General features: G+C 44.6%; 3 protein-coding genes across 3 annotated transcripts in view; all 3 read left to right on the top strand.

Moving 5' to 3' along the window:
- LOC109472787 (organic cation transporter protein-like) overlaps positions 1 to 7,599 on the top strand; it is a 9,090-nt gene extending 1,491 nt beyond the window's left edge. The window contains exons 2-10 of the mRNA XM_019772642.1: positions 1,195 to 1,298; positions 1,732 to 1,886; positions 2,303 to 2,471; positions 2,712 to 2,853; positions 3,620 to 3,720; positions 4,116 to 4,330; positions 5,405 to 5,513; positions 6,821 to 7,027; positions 7,199 to 7,599. Coding sequence (XP_019628201.1) covers positions 1,195 to 1,298; positions 1,732 to 1,886; positions 2,303 to 2,471; positions 2,712 to 2,853; positions 3,620 to 3,720; positions 4,116 to 4,330; positions 5,405 to 5,513; positions 6,821 to 7,027; positions 7,199 to 7,295 — 1,299 coding nt within the window. The 3' untranslated portion in view covers positions 7,296 to 7,599. The remainder of the gene's footprint in view (positions 1 to 1,194; positions 1,299 to 1,731; positions 1,887 to 2,302; positions 2,472 to 2,711; positions 2,854 to 3,619; positions 3,721 to 4,115; positions 4,331 to 5,404; positions 5,514 to 6,820; positions 7,028 to 7,198) is intronic.
- Positions 7,600 to 8,565: 966 nt separating this feature from the next.
- Positions 8,566 to 10,610, top strand: LOC109472786. Its single transcript, XM_019772641.1, has 2 exons — positions 8,566 to 8,931; positions 10,112 to 10,610. Exons 1-2 carry the CDS (start codon positions 8,636 to 8,638, stop codon positions 10,608 to 10,610), a joined length of 795 nt encoding a protein of 264 aa, XP_019628200.1. The 5' UTR covers positions 8,566 to 8,635.
- A 1,846-nt stretch (positions 10,611 to 12,456) lies between these two features.
- On the top strand, positions 12,457 to 17,328 carry LOC109472791 (collagen alpha-2(I) chain-like). The gene is made up of 6 exons (XM_019772645.1): positions 12,457 to 12,756; positions 14,565 to 14,643; positions 15,111 to 15,220; positions 15,701 to 15,761; positions 15,896 to 15,967; positions 16,567 to 17,328. Exons 1-6 carry the CDS (start codon positions 12,514 to 12,516, stop codon positions 17,046 to 17,048), a joined length of 1,047 nt encoding a protein of 348 aa, XP_019628204.1. The 5' UTR covers positions 12,457 to 12,513; the 3' UTR covers positions 17,049 to 17,328.
- Positions 17,329 to 17,665: the final 337 nt, after the last annotated feature.

Raw genomic sequence — 17,665 nt, 5'->3', positions numbered from 1 at the left:
CGAAGGTAAACTTTATGTATTTGCTACTGTTACCTTTCTACTTTTGCGATGTGTCAAGATATTTTCAAAATGGAAGATCACTAGCCTGATTAAATCGCGATCCTGGCGGCCCCGCCCCCCAAACTTGGGGTGGGGGTCATTGACCTCCGGCTGAGAGAGCTTGTGTAACACAGGCTACAAGATCACTAGCACGTCGGCAGAACGTATGGCGCCTGATTTTTCATGGTTTTCTTGGTCGCGCAGGTGCAGTACGTTCTGCCTACCGCCAGTGTACCTGTCAGTTAGGCCATGTTGATTTACTTATGTATATGGATGACATCCACGCGCGCATTAATTTTTCTCCGTTTCCCCCCAAAAAAGATGTTTTGACCATACTGTATACCGTACAAAGCAGCTGCAAAATGATTAATATATGCCCTTATAAGAGTGTTTGTTAGTTATTCATCATGCCAAAATCAATTCCAAAGGAAAAGAAAATGTGAAGAAATGAAAAGGAAGAGTCTAATTACTTGTCTTCGCCATACCATAGCAAAGTGCAGGACCTGAAAATTGACTCTGAAAATCCAATTTTACTGCCCTGAAACCACTTTGGATACCTTTGAAGTCCTTTTTGTGTGTAAAGTGGTCCAGTAGGTTCGGTTGATACTGTATGGGAAATTATATCCTGTGTTTATTACTCCGTGAAGGAGGTCAGGAGCTCCGGACGGAGTGTTGTGAAGAGCCGGTTTTTCGTGTTCGCAGCCAAAACACTGGGTTCCCTTTGTGTAATCGGCACGCAATTTTATACGACGTCTGCAGGCGGGCATAGCCGTGTTGATGCACGAATATGTATTTTTGCCGTTGCTGCTTTCGCGGTCAATGTAATATTGCACCCCTATAATTATGAGGCAAATTGGAATGGTGCAGAAAAAACCGTTGTTTGGAATAGCGGTGGGGGGGGTGAACTTCAGGCAGATATGGGTGAGGGGCCGATAAGTGGTACCAGATGTTTTTCCCCGTGCTTAAGAGATGCTTGATTTTTTTGGAAGATGTTCGCAGCCAAAACGCGTATGGTTGTGACGCGCCCTCATTGTATTAACCGTTGCCTAATGTCTGCACAGTATGTCTGGCGTTGACCGTTGACGCTTGGGATTGTATTTGTTGCAATATATAAAACCTCACGAAGGATTGTCACCTATGGCCTCTTGTTTCCAGTTCGACCTGGTGTGTAACAAGGCTTGGCTGACGGAGCTGGCGCAGTCCATCTACATGTCCGGGGTGTGTGTGGGCGCCGTGCTGTTCGGAGTGATGGCTGACAGGTCAGATAGCTGTCCGTCTGTTTCTTACCTTCTAGGGGGAGGAGATATCCTTCCGCGGAAGGTACTGTATTCGGTCATGTCAGTTGTGTGTTCGCAGCTATAACTCAAGCAGATTTCGTTGATTTACTCATTGGGGGTTAGGAGGATGAAGTTCTAAATTCTGATGGGGTCGTGTGGCCGACTGTAACGGCAGAATTCTCGTCTCGGAACCAAGAGGTCCCGGGTTCGAGTCCTGACATGCCACCGATCTTATGCCCTTTGGAAAGGCACTTAACACGACTTTCCTTACTAACAGGTGAAAATTAGTATTGTCCTGTCCTGTATTTGTCCTCTGTGTTGGTGGCTGTATAACTTCAGGGTATCGTCACCATGTCTAGTCATGAAATGTTGGAATATAAACATAAAATCTAAAGTTTAAGGATATCTCTGACAGGTACGGGCGGCGTCCTATCCTGCTGCTCTGCCTGATGCTCCAGATCCCGCTCATGTTCGCCGTCGCCTTCGCGACCAATTACGTCACCTTCGTCACTCTTCGGTTCTTCATCGGGGCGACGACGAATGGCTTTCTCTACTCGGGCATCGTCATCGGTGAGTCATCAAAGGCAACATGAACTGATACACTGACATTTTTTGAGGAGGGCCTTATTTTGGAGACTATTCTTGTGTTTTGTCATGCTGTTTTGCTTAGCCCGTTGTCCAGTCGTTGTTTGGACGGGTTTCTTTCGGGCCTATAGACGTTCCCCGCCGCCCAGTTCAACTAGACTACAGGTACGAGTTTTGCACGGCAGGTGTTCAACGGTCAAATAAAACTTCTACAGAGTGAAAAGCTGCTATTGGATTGAGCTGGGAGGGGGGAAACTAGCCTCTATCAGACTTTGGGAAGCGGCTGGAAAGAGTAGAAATTGTTAAAGACAAACAGAGCCCGCCAAAACCACAATAGACTGATCCCAGGCCATACCACTACAAAGATTTGAAAAAAGAACCCGTTTAACATTTGTGCACAGGTACGGAGGTGGTCCACACGTCCAGGCGCTCGCTGTTCGGCATGTCCTTGTCCTTCACCCAGGCGACCAGCTACATGCTGCTCGGTGCCCTGGCCTACTTTTTCCGCGACTGGCGAAACCTGCAGCTCGCCATGTCGATACCGCCCCTCCTCTTCGTGTCCTACTGGTGGTAAGTCTTCGTCAAATCTACGCTATGCCGTCCTGAAAAAAAAGTAGAATCGGCAGTAGAGGTTCTTTTACTCTTTCTTATGTATCTTGCCTGCGGTCGACCTAATCTCCAAGCAGATGGCTACAAGGACATGTGCTAAGAAACGACAGTAAATGTCATTATCAGATTTTGTTTTGACCCCATGACACTGAAATGACTTATAAAAAGAACGCCAACGTTTTTCCCTGTTGTTGTCCGCAGGTTGGCGCCCGAGTCTCCCCGCTGGCTGCTGACCAATCGCAAGACAGAAGAGGCGAAGATGGTCATCAGGAAGGCGGCGAAACAAAATGGCGTCGAGATTCCGAAGAAAATCTACGAACTCATCGACGAAGATGGGGACAAGGTAATGCAGCTTAATTTTGACCATTATTTATACAATAAAACACAACAAAAGTTCAGCTACACTGGGGAGCTTTCAAGACGCACTCTGTCTCTTCTTCAACCCGGTTAAGATCTCGTCTTGGAGTTCTTGATGGGATAATCAAGTGACAAGAGACAGTCATTGTATAGTAGAGATAGACTCATATTTTATAGCCATGTATTAAGTATATTTCCTCACTTCAGACATTTGACTAGTAAAGAGAAATTTGTATTCCTTTTAACTTTTGATAAACCTACTCTAAGTAATCTCACAGCCGCATATATCCATACAATCACTACTAAGCGAGATGAAGCCGAAAAGAATAGAAATTAGACATTATTTACACCCTTATATGTTCATTTGTATGTAATGTATATGTTTATGTTCATGTTCTGTACCCATGCGACCTGTACTTAGTTCTGTAGAACACAAATGTACAATAAAGGTCTTCATTCATTCATATACAGGTTTCAGGAATTCAGGTAGTGACGCCCCCTGTCCTTGTTTAAGGTACTGCATTGTCGGCGGATCTGAATGCAGCTTATATGATCTCCGTACAAGTGTAGGAAGTTGGCATGTTGTTGCATGTGTGCTGACTGCATTTGAAAAGCACAAGTCCTCTTTCATTAAGGAATCCCAGGAAAGGAATAGAGAGGAATAGAGTGCTTTTGGCAATGGTAAACATTGACATACAGTTGGCCTATTTTTCTGCACCATGGCAAACTGTGTTTCTGTATTGAACCTTTAGGGTTTAGATCGACATGACCGTAGACCACGGACCTACACGATGCTGGACCTAGTGCGCACGCCCAAACTGAGGGCCACAACCATACTGATATCCACAAACTGGTGAGCTTTCCTTTCTGTGTTCTGTAATGTGAGGCAAGCTATATTCTAATGTTGTAAACGGTGAGGAAGATTTGCGGACTGTGATTTTTGACAAGTTGATGTTATACTGGTATTTGTATACTTTTGTAAGAGCTTCTTTTTTTTCTTTCTACTAAGGCGACCGCCTTGCTTCATCGTTGTGAAGATTCTGTCGCCTTTAATACTCTATATTACTCTCCAAGCATACCTCTTCGGTGCCAAGTTAGTATCAAATTGGCCCCAAGTTACCAGTGATTACTAGTACCAAGTTGACAGTGGTAACTGGTGGCCCATTCGATAGTGCCTTGCCCTCGAAGGAATCTGATTCTAGATCAACTATTTGTTGGAAACTACTAGTATTTGTTGTCTCCGCGCAGGTTCGTCCTGTCTGGAGTTTACTATGGTCTCTGGGTGGGAACCTCTAACTTGGCGGGGGACCACTACGTCAACTTCATCACCAGCGCATGCGTGGAAGGTGTTGGCGTGTTCGTGGCGTGGTTCACCATGGAGCGGTGCGGGAGGAAGCGGTCTTCCGCGGTCTTCATGTTGCTTGGAGGCTGCGCATGCGCCGCAACTGCCGCTGTACCACATAGTGAGTCATGAAAAGTTCTAAAAGAAAATAACATCACCAGAGCAGAGGGGAGGGGCGTTTTCGCAATACAATGCTGGACAAGATCATCCTACGTTCTGAGCAAAGGACAGTATATATTAAATAGAGCTTAGCATCTTATAACTTCGTGTCAGAAAAAGACACCTACCAAGTTTCAAACCATGTAAAACACTCATTTGAGTCATTGACAGGGTTCTCCAACCTTTGAAGTGTCCATTCAGTCCATTATGAGAGAATTGTATACGGCGGAAACTATCGGACAGTATATATTAAATAGAGCTTAGCATCTTATAACTTCAGAGTTATGTCAGAAAAAGACACCTACCAAGTTTCAGACCATGTAAAACACTCAATGACAGGGTTCTCCAACCTCTAAATTCAGTCCATTATGAGAGAATTGTATACGGCGGAAACTATCGTGAACATAAAGTACACAAGTGACCTCAGACCCCTCGGGACCACATGCATCGTCTAAAACACTGGCTGAAAGTCTTTTTTCTTCAACAAAATAGAAAGACTGAAACCCTTACCTATAACATCAGGTCTCTCACGTACCCCCCTCCCCCCCCAAAAAATTCCCCAAGGAAAAAGACTTCTTTACATTTGCACGGGTTACTGGCTTTTGCCCTACATCGACCCCTGTGTTTATGACGCGCGTATACTAAGTAATACGGACAGCACTTTTGCGCTGCGCTATGTGGCATAGAAAGACATCGGCTTGTAGACTAAAACTTTGATTTGAAGTTTTTTCTGTTCGTGTATAAATTACGCATATAAAAGCCCCAATACGCAACTGCGTTCCACGCTGCAGTTCAGTTGAGCTACGCAGGAGGCCATATAAAAGAGGTCCTCAAATTGTTAAACAAACATAACTTTTTTCAGTTATTTTGTAAATTATACAGTGAATTTTAACATACTAGTTCGCTGTGTTCCTCTAGTGCTCCCTAGTATTATATCTTTTACCGCGTCGAAGTGAGTCACATTGTGGTCCTTAACTGTAGAAATCTCTATAGGGTGAAAACTGCGTTCTGCTAACGGAATGCTTTACTTGCCCAGCGCACGACACGATCTCTACCGTCCTGGCCATGGTGGGGAGGTTCGGCATCAGTGTCAGCTTCAACGTGTTCTACGTGTACTCTGCAGAGGTCTTCCCCACTGTCGTAAGGTACGTCTGCTATGTCTGCAGAGGTCTTCCCCACTGTCGTAAGGTACGTCTGCTATGTCTGCAGAGGTCTTCCCCACTGTCGTAAGGTACGTCTGCTATGCAGAGGTCTTCCCACTGTCGTAAGGTACGTCTGCTATGTCTGCAAAAGTCTTCCTCACTGTCGTGAGGTACGTCTGCTATGTCTGCAAAAGTCTTCCCCACTGTCGTAAGGTACGACTGCTATGTCTGCAGAGGTCTTCCCCACTGTCGTGAGGTACGTCTGCTATATCTGCAGATGTCTTCTCCACTGTCGTAAGGTACGTCTGCTATGTCTGCAGAAGTCTTCCCCGCTGTCGTAAGGTACGTCTGCTATGTCTGCAGAGATCTTCTCCACTGTCGTGAGGTACGTCTGCTATGTCTGCAGAAGTCTTCCCCACTGTCGTAAGGTACGTCTGCTACATTGTATGTCTGCAGAAGTCTTCCCCACTGTCGTAAGGTACGTCTGCTACATTGTATGTCTGCAGAGGTCTTCCCCACTGTCGTAAGGTACGTCTGCTATGTCTGCAGAGGTCTTCCCCACTGTCGTGAGGTACGTCTGCTATGTCTGCAGAGGTCTTCCCCACTGTCGTAAAGTACGTCTGCTATGTCTGCAGAGGTCTTCCCCACTGTCGTAAGGTACGGCTGCTACATTGTATGTCTGCAGAAGTCTTCCCCACTGTCGTAAGGTACGTCTGCTATGTCTGCAGAGGTCTTCCCCACTGTCGTAAGGTACGTCTGCTATGTCTGCAGAGGTCTTCCCCACTGTCGTAAGGTACGTCTGCTATATCTGCAGAAGTCTTCCCCGCTGTCGTAAGGTACGTCTGCTATGTCTGCAGAGGTCTTCCACCACTGTCGTAAGGTACGTCTGCTATGTCTGCAGAGGTCTTCCCCACTGTCGTAAGGTACGTCTTAGCTATATGTTTGCTGAGGTCTTCCACAATGTCGTAAGACCCCTGTCACACATAGCCGAATATGGACTCCCGAACATGGCCAACCTACCCCCAACCATGGTTAGGAGAAGGTCGGGCGTGGCTGGCAGTTCAAATTCGATTACATTTGTATAGAAAGGTTGGCGTGGCTTGAATCTGGTCAGACTGCTCCCGAACGTCAGCCAACCTTGGTCGGCTGGTGTTCGTGGGAAGGTTCTGAATGTGTGACAGGGGCAAAAAATAAGGTACGTCTAATTCTGCAGACATCTTCCCCACTGCCTTATGATATGTGTTCTGTGTACCCGTAATCTCTGATGTCCCCACACCTTGCATAACGGCCCGTTTGTTTCCCTCCGTTAGAAACATGGGTCTGGGCGTGGCCACCATGTTGGCGCGGGTGGGCGGTATCATCGCGCCGTTCGTGTACCTGCTGGCGGACACCTGGCGGCCCCTCCCCCTGCTCACCTTCGGCCTCGTGTCCATCTTCTCCGGCCTCACCATGCTCACCATGCCGGAAACGCTCGGCAAACCGCTACCGAACACCATCGCCTCGGTGGAAAACGTCAGGTACAGAATGTTTCATATAACTTGTTTTTACCGTTTGGTTTTGTCAGTCATCTACCGAGAATCGAAAAATAGCCTGACTCAAAGCACTCTGACTCAAAAAGGTCAGCCTCGCTTTTCTTTCAACGACGAGAAATAGAAGTGTATATTTATCTCTGTATGTGCTTTCTTCAGCAAACCCCCACCGCCCATACTGGTGCCGGACGGAGTGGTGCTCCCGGATGACATCGACAATCCGCTGATCATCTTCCAGAAACTGACGGTGCTGTAGGGGACACAAACACGCCAATTACTAACGATCCTGTTATAATTACTCATTCAGAACATTCTCCCGACCACCAAACAAGGTTGGCTGAAGTTCGGGATCAGTCTGACCGGATTTTGGCCACTTCTACCTTTGTTTAGTAAATTATCGAATCAAATCGAATTTGAGTTATATTTGAGTCAGATTTGACCCCTTCAGACTGCTGACCTACTCCTGAAGACCAGCCATCTTTTGCCGAACCTCACGTTCACACTCGAATGTTGTGGTGGTGCCAAAAACTGAGTACCCGTCGTGTGACTGTTTAACTGTGGGAACCATACATACCTTGTTACAAATGATCTTGCCCTTGTACATTTGTACATTTGCCCTTGTGACATGTACATTAGCATTAAAACTGTGTCAAATTTCTCGTCATACATATGCTGCCATAAATGCTGTTATTGTTATTGAGCATCCAAGAGGAAAGAAGATCAGTAGCTGCATCAGACAGAAAAGCAGGGTGAAGTGCAATACAATCGGAATTTCCTATTCTGCAATGGAAGCTGTCAACAGAATATTGGCGTATTTCAGTATATTGTCAGTGAAAGCCTAGTATTTCAAATGTTTAGCTCCGTATTACGTGGAGATGGTTATTAACCCAATACCATTGACATTTACCATTTACTAGTATAATGGAAGTCGTTCAGGGTGCCACCTTGCGGTTTTAGAGGTAACTGCTCTACAAGGCCTTTTACCGGACTTGCTACATGTCATACATTCACAATCAGCTGGTGGATGTCTTGCTCCAATGCTGGTGTAGATACTTACATGTAGATAATATATAATGTTATTATGTGTCTGACAACATCTGTGTTTTATTCCTGTTGTTACATACTGTAATAACTAATAAACAACCAGTAAAAGCTGTTGCACATTGAAATGGTATTGAATCCGTACGTTTCTTTTACTGTGAATCTTTTGTTTCGTCATTAATGCCTGAAGATGGTACCATAGACATATAGCTAGATAATGTAAAAACGGTTTAAGCGGGATAGATGAACTAATACATATAGTCATATACATAGACACATGCATATCCTTATCACTGGCAAAGAAAGTGAATTAATTGTTAGGACAAGTACATGTAATAGCTTCTAAAACAATCTGAGGTGGTTGCAGAACACAGTTGTAGAACTTTGCTAGCGCATGTACTTAACACATCGTACCTTACGCATTTAAAAAAAAGGAAATGAGGTACGGATGAATAGAAAAATTGATTGCAATTGAGCTTCTTGTTCAGAGTGATTGCTCTAAGAGCTTGTTCAAAAAAGCTTTCTGCGGATAAATAAACGGCCGACAGAACAAGAATGACTGCGGAGAAGCAGAGCCCGTTCCTGTCCGGTGGACCGACCCGCCGGGACCGTCTCCCCGTGTTGGTCGGGCCGCTGGTCGGCGTCCTGGCCGCCCTGGTGTGCGGGATCAGCGTGCTGACGGGGGTGGTGGTGGTGCACAACATGCAGCAGGAGCTGACAGGTGTGAGGCAGGAGAACACCGGACTGAGGGAGCGGCTGGTGGCGGTGGAGAACCTGCTGGATGGCGCCTTTGCTGGGCACGACCGGCAGGCTGTTGGTAGTTCGAAGGTTTGTTTGAACATTTGTGCCTTGTTGAGTGCAAGCCATCGTCATATGTGTTCAGTTTCACATTACTATACCCTTGTTCAGTCTGAAGCACAAATGACAACAAGTACATGTTTTCTTTAAAAAGAACCATAATGCATACTGATTTTTAAGAAAAGAAAGCTCTTTATTATTTTTTTTACAATACCAAAGAATCTATCATAAAGCTCAAAACTCAGCCTGGATTAGAACTAAGAACTAGAGACATCCTATTTTTTTTTATCTCGGCCGCCTGAGCGGCCGAGGTATTGTGCTCCAAAATATGTACGTTGGATGGTTGGATGACTGGATCTTGATTTCGACCGTGAAAAAAAACCCCAATGAAACCAATTACTCTGCATGTATACTTTACTTTGTGGTGTCGACCTACCGGATGATAGTGTCGTTATTCTGATACAACGAAGTTGCTAAAAAAGAGGAAATGCTGTTTACCACAAAACCATTGTTTTATATCATAGTATGCATTTAATGTTCTAGAATTTCGCTAATAGCTGCTGTAATTGGACCAATAAATCAATGACATAAATTATGTACATTAACCTTCCATATTTGCTTAAGTCGCAAGATGTCGCTTTTGATTGGTGAATAAATCACTGTGACGCACGTAAATATTCACTTGAAATGAGAAATTACCGCCCAACAAAACGGACCATTAGATTCCCAGTGCTGTATTACTCTTTTGTTCTTGTGGTCAACTTGTTTTCTTTGCTTGAATCGCGTAAAAGACCAAGGAAAATACAATGAAATCGGCAATCGCCGAGCCGCGCCGATCTGCCGCCGCCATCTTGGATTTTTTTGGAAAGCTGCAATTTGGCCCAAACCGCTAGAGGGGGCGAATTAAAATGTTTAATATATTCGGTCTGAAGTTTTAGTAGCTCTAGCAGTAGAGGAGAAGTTTGATAATGCATAGAACGGATAAAATAGAATAAAATTAAATGAAATAAAATAAAACAGAATAAAAAATAAAATGAAAATAAATAAATAAAAAATAAATAAAAATGAAAAAATAAAATAAAATGAAAATTATTGTAGTGGTTACATATACTTAACGTTATATTGTATTTAGCAATGATCATTTAGCAAAAAAAATTCGGTACTGAAACTCCGGTATTCAGAATCGAACACAAAACTACATGGCCAGCGGCCGAGATAAACTTTTTTCAAAAGTCTTGTTTCAGGTGTGGCAGGAGGCACGCATTTCCACGAGACAGGCGGCGGGACCAACTACCAGTGTCTACCGACCGACCCACAGTGGGGAACGTACCTAGATGGTGTCCAACAGAACCAGGGGAGGGCTTTTATGTACGGCGGCGAATATCAGATACACACAAACGCCCCGTTCGGTTCCACCTCCCTTCTCGACCACGACGTTCCGTGTGCGGTCGGCTACGTCCCAACCCGCGGTAGTAAGTTAATGATCCCCGCCCGTAACACCTGTTATAGCGGCTGGACCCGCGAGTACCAGGGCTACCTCATGGCTTCACACTACAGCCACGCCGGGTCTAAAGAGTTCGTCTGTGTGGATGAACAGCCTGAGACAGTATCGGGGGGACACGAGGACAAACAAGGAGCGCTGTTCTACCCCGTGGAAGCCCGCTGTGGGTCCCTGCCGTGTCCCCGCTACAAAGAAGGGAGGGAACTCACCTGTGTCGTCTGTACAAAGTAGACCATCAATGGAACTCTTCTATTCTGTGAATTTGTGTCATTCCTGTCATTCCTAGCATGGAGGTCCTTGATAAGCAAAAAATATTGAGGTTACCACATTATAAAAATCAAATGCTTTTCGGACAGAATTAAGGTGATAATTATATCATCACTGTGATGGTTGAAGAACCTTAAATTTAGCCACCTTGTGTTTGGCCCTTAGGCCATGTTGATTTGATTATATGGATGACATCCGCGCGCGCATGAAGTTTCGGCCGTTTCCAAAAAGTTTTCAATCATACTGTAAATCGTGGAAAACAGTTGCTAAATGAGCAAACATATACCATAAGTTGCAAGGAAAACATTTAGAAACGATACCAATGTCGTAGGATGCCAAAATCAAAGGAAAAAAGACAAAAATGTAAAGAAATGAATTCGAAGAGTAGATTATTCGCCACAACATATTCTGTGCCATTTGTTCAACCTTCATGACAACGTAGATTTCATAGTGAAAGCAACTTTTTTTTGCAAAACTTTTTTTTATTCGCACGCGCGCATCAGTTTTGGGGTTCCCAGAGGATGCCATCCATATAATCAAATCAACATGGCCTTACATTGACAGAAGCTAGTACAACAACAAAAAAATTACATCAAAGCGAATACAAAGAAATTGTATAGTCTTAATGAGGAATGTCAAGTATTGTGTTGCTGTTTTTGCTGAGCATATTATCTGCTGTAAACATGGATGCGTGCGAAGATAACGTTAAATAAGTATTTACTGGTCAATTCATGATCACTGCGCAAGCAAAGTGTTCATCTGTGTTGTTTTGTATCTTCTTGTTACTGCCGCATTTTGATACTTCACTAGAAGAAAATGTAACGCTCTTCTTCGAAGTTTACTTCAAACTCTAATGTAAAAATGTAACACAAAACTACACAACGTTTGTTCAATTTGTGCCTTTGTATTGGTTTTCTCTGCAAGTTGTAGTGTTTCCTCCACAGAATGTACTGTGAATCCGCTAGAGCATTGACCTTAAAGCCACACAGGTTGTGCAATAACGAGTTTTGTCTAAGCTATAGGGGAGACACCATTCAAATGGTTCTCCATTGAAACATATGCTAAATCAGACATGAAAATGGGCATCATATCTCTAGTTTACGAAGTTTTTGTCACACAAACTCACCTTCACGTGCTAGCCAATTTAATAATATGTACCTACAACAAGTTTCGGAAAAAAGTGGACGGCTAGTCTCGAGGTACAGCCTTGTTTATAAGAATCCGTGCACTTTGACCCCATATTCTAGGTCGATACCAAGGCACTAGGCAGGAGGGGTGTATGGCAACAGACAAGCCCATAAGAAGGCAATTTCATGAAAAAACTTCATTTTTTTTGCAAAAACATTCACTCACAACCCTACACAGTACAATCCACCACAAAAATGCCAAGAATTCAACAAAAATCCCACCCAAAAAAGGGTTTTAAAGCTCTTTAGCTCATTTTAATTTTGGGGTCTCTCACCCAGCAACTTGTGCGCATGCCCTTCAACCCGCGTCACCCCTCTAGCGCCACCTTCCTCGCAAAGGCCGGTAATTAATAAGCTGTCAATCAAGTGCACGGCCTGACCAATAAGAATGTGCGAAGGTGACGTCAGCCGTCAAGCACTTTCCCAGCTTCGTTTTCTTCTAGGAAACGTTGTAGAAAATCTTGGACAAAGCCTGTAAACATATATATCAACTTAGAGTAAGTAAAAACAAGACAATTCGACCAATGAGAATCAAGCATGATCTGTAATTAAGAAGGGATAAAACTTGGCCCCCGCTATTTTTCTCGACAGTTTATTTCCTTGTAAGTCTATAACAACGAGCATCCAGAATTCAGAGTGATTCAGTAAACGTTCAACGGTCGTGGATAACGTGCAAAAACATGACCGTGGAAAAGCAGAGTCCGTTCCTGTCCGGTGGACCGACCCGCCGGGACCGTCTCCCCGTGTTGGTCGGGCCGCTGGTCGGCGTCCTGGCCGCCCTGGTGTGCGGGATCAGCGTGCTGACGGGGGTGGTGGTGGTGCACAACATGCAGCAGGAGCTGACCGCTGCTAGAGAACGTCTGGCTGTTCTGGAGAACCTCCATGGCTTTGTCGGCGAGGACGTGGCCGACGACCTGTCTGAGGTAAGTATACACCAGTGTAAGACCAGTCCCCCTCAAGATATTCACGTGCATCCTAACTGATTTTTCCACTTTTCCAATTCGACCGGGGGTCTGGTAGATGCTATATTCTCGCTATCCTTCAGTACGGGAAGTTGTGGTAGTAATAGTTAGTGGAAAGTAGTGGTTTTAATGTATATAGGTTTTAATCTTGAATCATTTTATACCAAAATGGGTGGACATGCCGGTTGACGTATGTTGTGACTGTTGTTAAAGGCCCAGGAAAAAAATGTTGTGTTTCCGATTTCCCGACCGGCCCTAGCAAAAAACAAACAACAACATTTTATTTGATCGACCGCTGGTAGGGCTATAAAATTTTCCATCTGACAACTGAATTTCAAAACCCTTTGAAACGTCATTTAACGCATTTTCAGTACTGTAGCAATCTTTACTCCTGTAAGTAAATCGGGTGAAGTATTTGTTCACAATTACAAGTAAACAGGTGGACGAATCGTCAACACACTCCGGATGTATGGTTAAACTTTATTTGTTACTTCATTTTAGTCGAAATATATACCTACTGACCCTAGTTTTTTCGGGAAACACAACATTAATTTTCCTAGGCCATACTAGTCCTATTCAGTTTGTTTTAGGTAACTCCATACTCTTTATATTTTGTGGCACATGTGTTGTGTAACATGCGTGTCTTTTGCTCCAAGCACTGCACGAAAAGTTAGATTTACCGATGGACCACCGGACTTTACAGTGGTAGCAAATCTGATTCAAGTGCCATAACTTCGCACTTAACAACGGTAGTAAATCAAATTACAGTACTTGACTTTTATTTACTATCATTGTAAAGTCCGGTACTGTTTATAATGTAAATATTGCCCTTTTTCTTAACATTCTCCACCACACTAAATCAAACATTTCGTGCAATGTAGTCTAATATACGTGAACTATTGCAAATGACATTGGTATTTATACGCAAATGACATTGGTATTTACGCAAATGACATTGGTATTTACGGTTCCGGGTCGGAGTTTAATTCTGACCAGAGTAAGTGCGCAGTAAATCGCCGGAAACGTGACTTTGTATGGTATGTTTTGGCCACGATATCCCTAATATCGTAATAGCTGTGTACATATCTTTCTGTTTTCTGAAAAGCCTGTTAGTTGTAGCTTTTATAGGTGGCGTAATCTTGGTGGTCCAGCGGAGACTTCCTGATATTAGTCCGCGCGGATGATAGTGTAGCCTTTCCGCCTGATCACTGGGACGGTGCGTTCTACGTGTGTTGTGGGTGTATTTGGGCCATCGAAGATAGCGGTAAACTTATCGCATCGATTTTAATTAAACTCTGACATCGGAAACATTAGGTACCGGGCTTCTTCCAGTAGTAAGCCGTTACCCTGGGAAAATTCGTTTTTTCCATGCAGCCATGTGTGAAAAATGACGAAAAAAAGGACCCCTTACTTACAAATTTACTTTGATATGCCTTGTTAACCCCTAAATAAATTGGGCGCACAAAATATCAATCAAGTGTATTGATAAGCGGGACGGCACCCCTTTCTGCCAAAAGAGTGAAAAATTCCGACCCGTGTTTCGTACAGAAATGACAGCCCGTCGGGCTGAGGGTGTCAAATTCACTACGAACACAGCAGAAAACTCCGGTCCGAGACCTTACTCAAATGACATTGGTATTTATGCAAATGACATTGGTATTTATGCAAATGACATTGGTATTTATGCAAATGACATTGGTATTTATGCAAATGACATTGGTATTTATGCAAATGACATTGGTATTTATCGCCTGTGACGTTTTAAACAGAACGGCGGTTTGATGACGCCAGACGACGGGGACCATGGTTCCGTGCGAGTGAAGAGAGACGGAGCTGTGCTGAGCGGGAGTGAGTGTTGGGTTATCGTATTTCTACTGTAGTTATACTGAATTGCTTTTTATTTAACCCTCATCCAACTGAATGGACACATACAGATGTGACACATACAAATGTACGCCTGTGCTATCTCAACATCTTTGATAAGAAAATAACCTTCCATGAGTTTGTCCGTGCATATGTTTTACAACTTTTTAAAAGAGTATGCTTCCTTATGGGGTCAGATAATACGGACTCTTATAACCAGCATATCCCTTATTCCTTAGTACATTTCGAGTGAAATACATGCTCCTACACATCTAACTAAGTACTATACTCATCTCTCTCTCTCTCTCTCTCTCTCTATATATATATATATATATGTGTGTGTGTGTGTATATATGATTGGTAACTACAATAGAATGTCGATACTAAGTATAATTCATATTAATTTGTCACAAGAAATGCTCACAACTCACAACCTTGTTTGTACATCGCAGTTTGCCAGCAGGGACCGCCTGGTCCCGCGGGAAGGGACGGGGTAGCCGGGCGGGACGGACGGGACGGAGTCCAAGGACCGGCCGGACCGAGCGGACCGGTCGGCTTACGGGTACAAAACTTAAGCCTCTGTCACACATAGCCGTATGTGGCCTCCCGAACATTACCAACCTCCCCCCATCCATGGTTAGGAGTAGGTCTGGAGAAAGGTCCACTGTGGTTGGCTGGTGTTCGGCAAGGCCGGCTACTCTTCGTCTGCGCCTGCTTCAAAATGTTTAAAACATTCGTGTGTAGACAGGAGGTTCACCCATGTTTGGCTGATGGCTAGCTGGTTTTCGGGAATACTGGTAGTTCAGCAGTGTTCGAGGGTTATTGACTCAAATTCAGCTCAAATTTGATTCGAGTCTTATAGAAATGTTGCCTAAATCTAGTCAGACTGCTCCCAAACTTCAACCTTGGTTAGTGGTGGGGGGAATTCGGAATGTGTGAGAAGGAATTTGTCCTGGTTGCAAGGTAAATATTGTATCTTATCGATATGAATATTGTGCAAACAAAAAGGTGTGTACTGACAAGATTTTTCTTACCAATGCAGGGTCCAGCCGGGAACAGAGGAGACACAGGACCGCCCGGAAGAGACGGGGCGCCAGGCGCAGGTAACAACTTTTTCATCCTTGCTATTCAGATTCACGCACTACTTTCACCTTTTAAACCGTGCACGTTCTGTGAAGATATAATATTTGATATTTCCTGTTAAATATCGCGTCTTTTTGATAATCTATTTCTTCAGGAGGAAGTGTGTACATCCGATGGGGGAGGAAGACTTGTGCTAATAACACCGGAGCAGAGTTGGTGTACTCGGGTAAGGTGTCTGTTGAAAACAGGCGGATTTGGTGCCTTATATTCTTAGCTGTATCATAGCTTTTAGAGTCAACTCCTTAAAAGCGGTATCCCATGAACAAAATTGACACCATATCTGCAGACTCTACCTTGTTTATTTATTTATTTAATCTTCAAAGACACCTGGGTAGCTCCTTCAGCCAATAGCTGATTTCCAAGGAGGCCCAGGGGGGGGGGATACAATAAGTAAAAGAATAATAGATTATACAAAGTACATAGCAAAAGATGTAAATGAAATCAGTATAACTGGAAGTTATACATAAATAAATGAACAATACGAAGTTCAACATGAACTGAGGGAATTTACAATCACGAAAACATAACTTCAAATCATAATCATAATCAACGTAAATCGATTTCCGTTCAAAATGATTGGAGGTCAGAGGTCGTCTTTATAGCTGCCTTGAAGTGTTTTAAAGTTTGAATCTGCCTTACTTCTGCTGGTAGTCTATTGAAGTACCTTGCACCCGTGTAAGCGAAGGCTCGCTGACCAGTTGAGGTATTGTATTTTGGTAAGTGTAGTTTTGTAGTCTGTCTGGTGTGATGCTTGTATGATTTCAGGTGTGGCTGGAGGCACACATTACACTCAGCCAGGCGGCGGGACCAACTACCAGTGTCTGCCGACCAACCCACAGTGGGGACTGTACCAAGATGGAGTCCAGGGGTGGAAGGCTTACATGTACGGCGCTGAGTACGAGTTGAACACAAACGTCCCGTTCGGCTCCACCTCCCTTAACGATGACAACGTCCCGTGTGCGGTCTGCTACGTCCCAACCCGCGGCAGTAAGTTAATGATCCCCGCCCGTAACACCTGTTATAGCGGCTGGACCCGCGAGTACCGTGGCTACCTCATGGCTTCACACTACAGCCACGCCGGGTCTAAAGAGTACGTCTGTGTGGATGAACAGCCTGAGGCCGTACCTGGCGGACACGCCAACCATGACGGAGCGCTGTTCTACCCCGTGGAAGCCGGCTGTGGGTCCCTTCCGTGTCCCCGCTACGTGAACGGGAGGGAACTCACCTGTGTCGTCTGCACAAAGTAGACCATTTATTCTGCCATTGATAACGCGTTATTTCTTCCAATGAACCACACAACTCATCCGATGTGTACTTGTTGAGCAAAACAGACCAAAGCCTCGGTCACAACCCGCCGTGCGTGTTTTTTGTCCGTACGTTTTATTGGGAGGCCACGTCTGCTACGTTTTTCTGAAAACGTAGGGAAGGACTGGCATGAGCAGTTCGTCAACGCACGTCAATGGCACGTTTGCGCAAGGTGTACGTATGTGGTCTGCGCGCCACGCCTGGTCGTGAGCGGTTGCGTGCATTTGCTCGTCGCGCAAGTGGTGAGTTGTACGTGCTTACAACGTACGATCTCTGTGCGGTTGCCGCTTTATCGTATGGAGGCCGTACTCACACGTGCTGCTTACTTAAGGGCCCTGTCACACTTCTGCGAATAGCCATTGCGTATGGGTTGCGTACAGACATTTCTGCTGTACGTACAATACGCGAGGGTACTGTGACGCACATGTAGCGTATAAATAACGAATTCAGCGCATAGATTGCATATGACATCCGTATGGCGTTTGCATGCATTGCGAAGGCCAGGCGTATTCCGGACGCACTCAACGTATTCCCACCGAATGCCTAACGCACTTCCGAC

Source organism: Branchiostoma belcheri, unplaced genomic scaffold, assembly GCF_001625305.1.
Source record: "Branchiostoma belcheri isolate BF01 breed outbred unplaced genomic scaffold, Haploidv18h27 scaffold282, whole genome shotgun sequence".
In the NCBI taxonomy this organism is placed as follows: Eukaryota; Metazoa; Chordata; class Leptocardii; order Amphioxiformes; family Branchiostomatidae; genus Branchiostoma; species Branchiostoma belcheri.
Note: the sequence above shows the minus strand (reverse complement) of the source record. Positions and strands in the feature narration are given on the sequence as shown.

Bases quoted from the DNA above. Each gene is read 5' to 3' on its own strand.
- LOC109472791 (XM_019772645.1), top strand. From the start codon at position 12,514: ATGACCGTGGAAAAGCAGAGTCCGTTCCTGTCCGGTGGACCGACCCGC. The intron at 14,644-15,110 runs GTGAGTGTTGGG...TGTACATCGCAG, and splicing joins CGGAGCTGTGCTGAGCGGGA to TTTGCCAGCAGGGACCGCCT. The intron at 15,221-15,700 runs GTACAAAACTTA...TTACCAATGCAG, and splicing joins GCGGACCGGTCGGCTTACGG to GGTCCAGCCGGGAACAGAGG.
- LOC109472786 (XM_019772641.1), top strand. From the start codon at position 8,636: ATGACTGCGGAGAAGCAGAGCCCGTTCCTGTCCGGTGGACCGACCCGC. The intron at 8,932-10,111 runs GTTGAGTGCAAG...TTTTTTCAAAAG, and splicing joins TGTTTGAACATTTGTGCCTT to TCTTGTTTCAGGTGTGGCAG.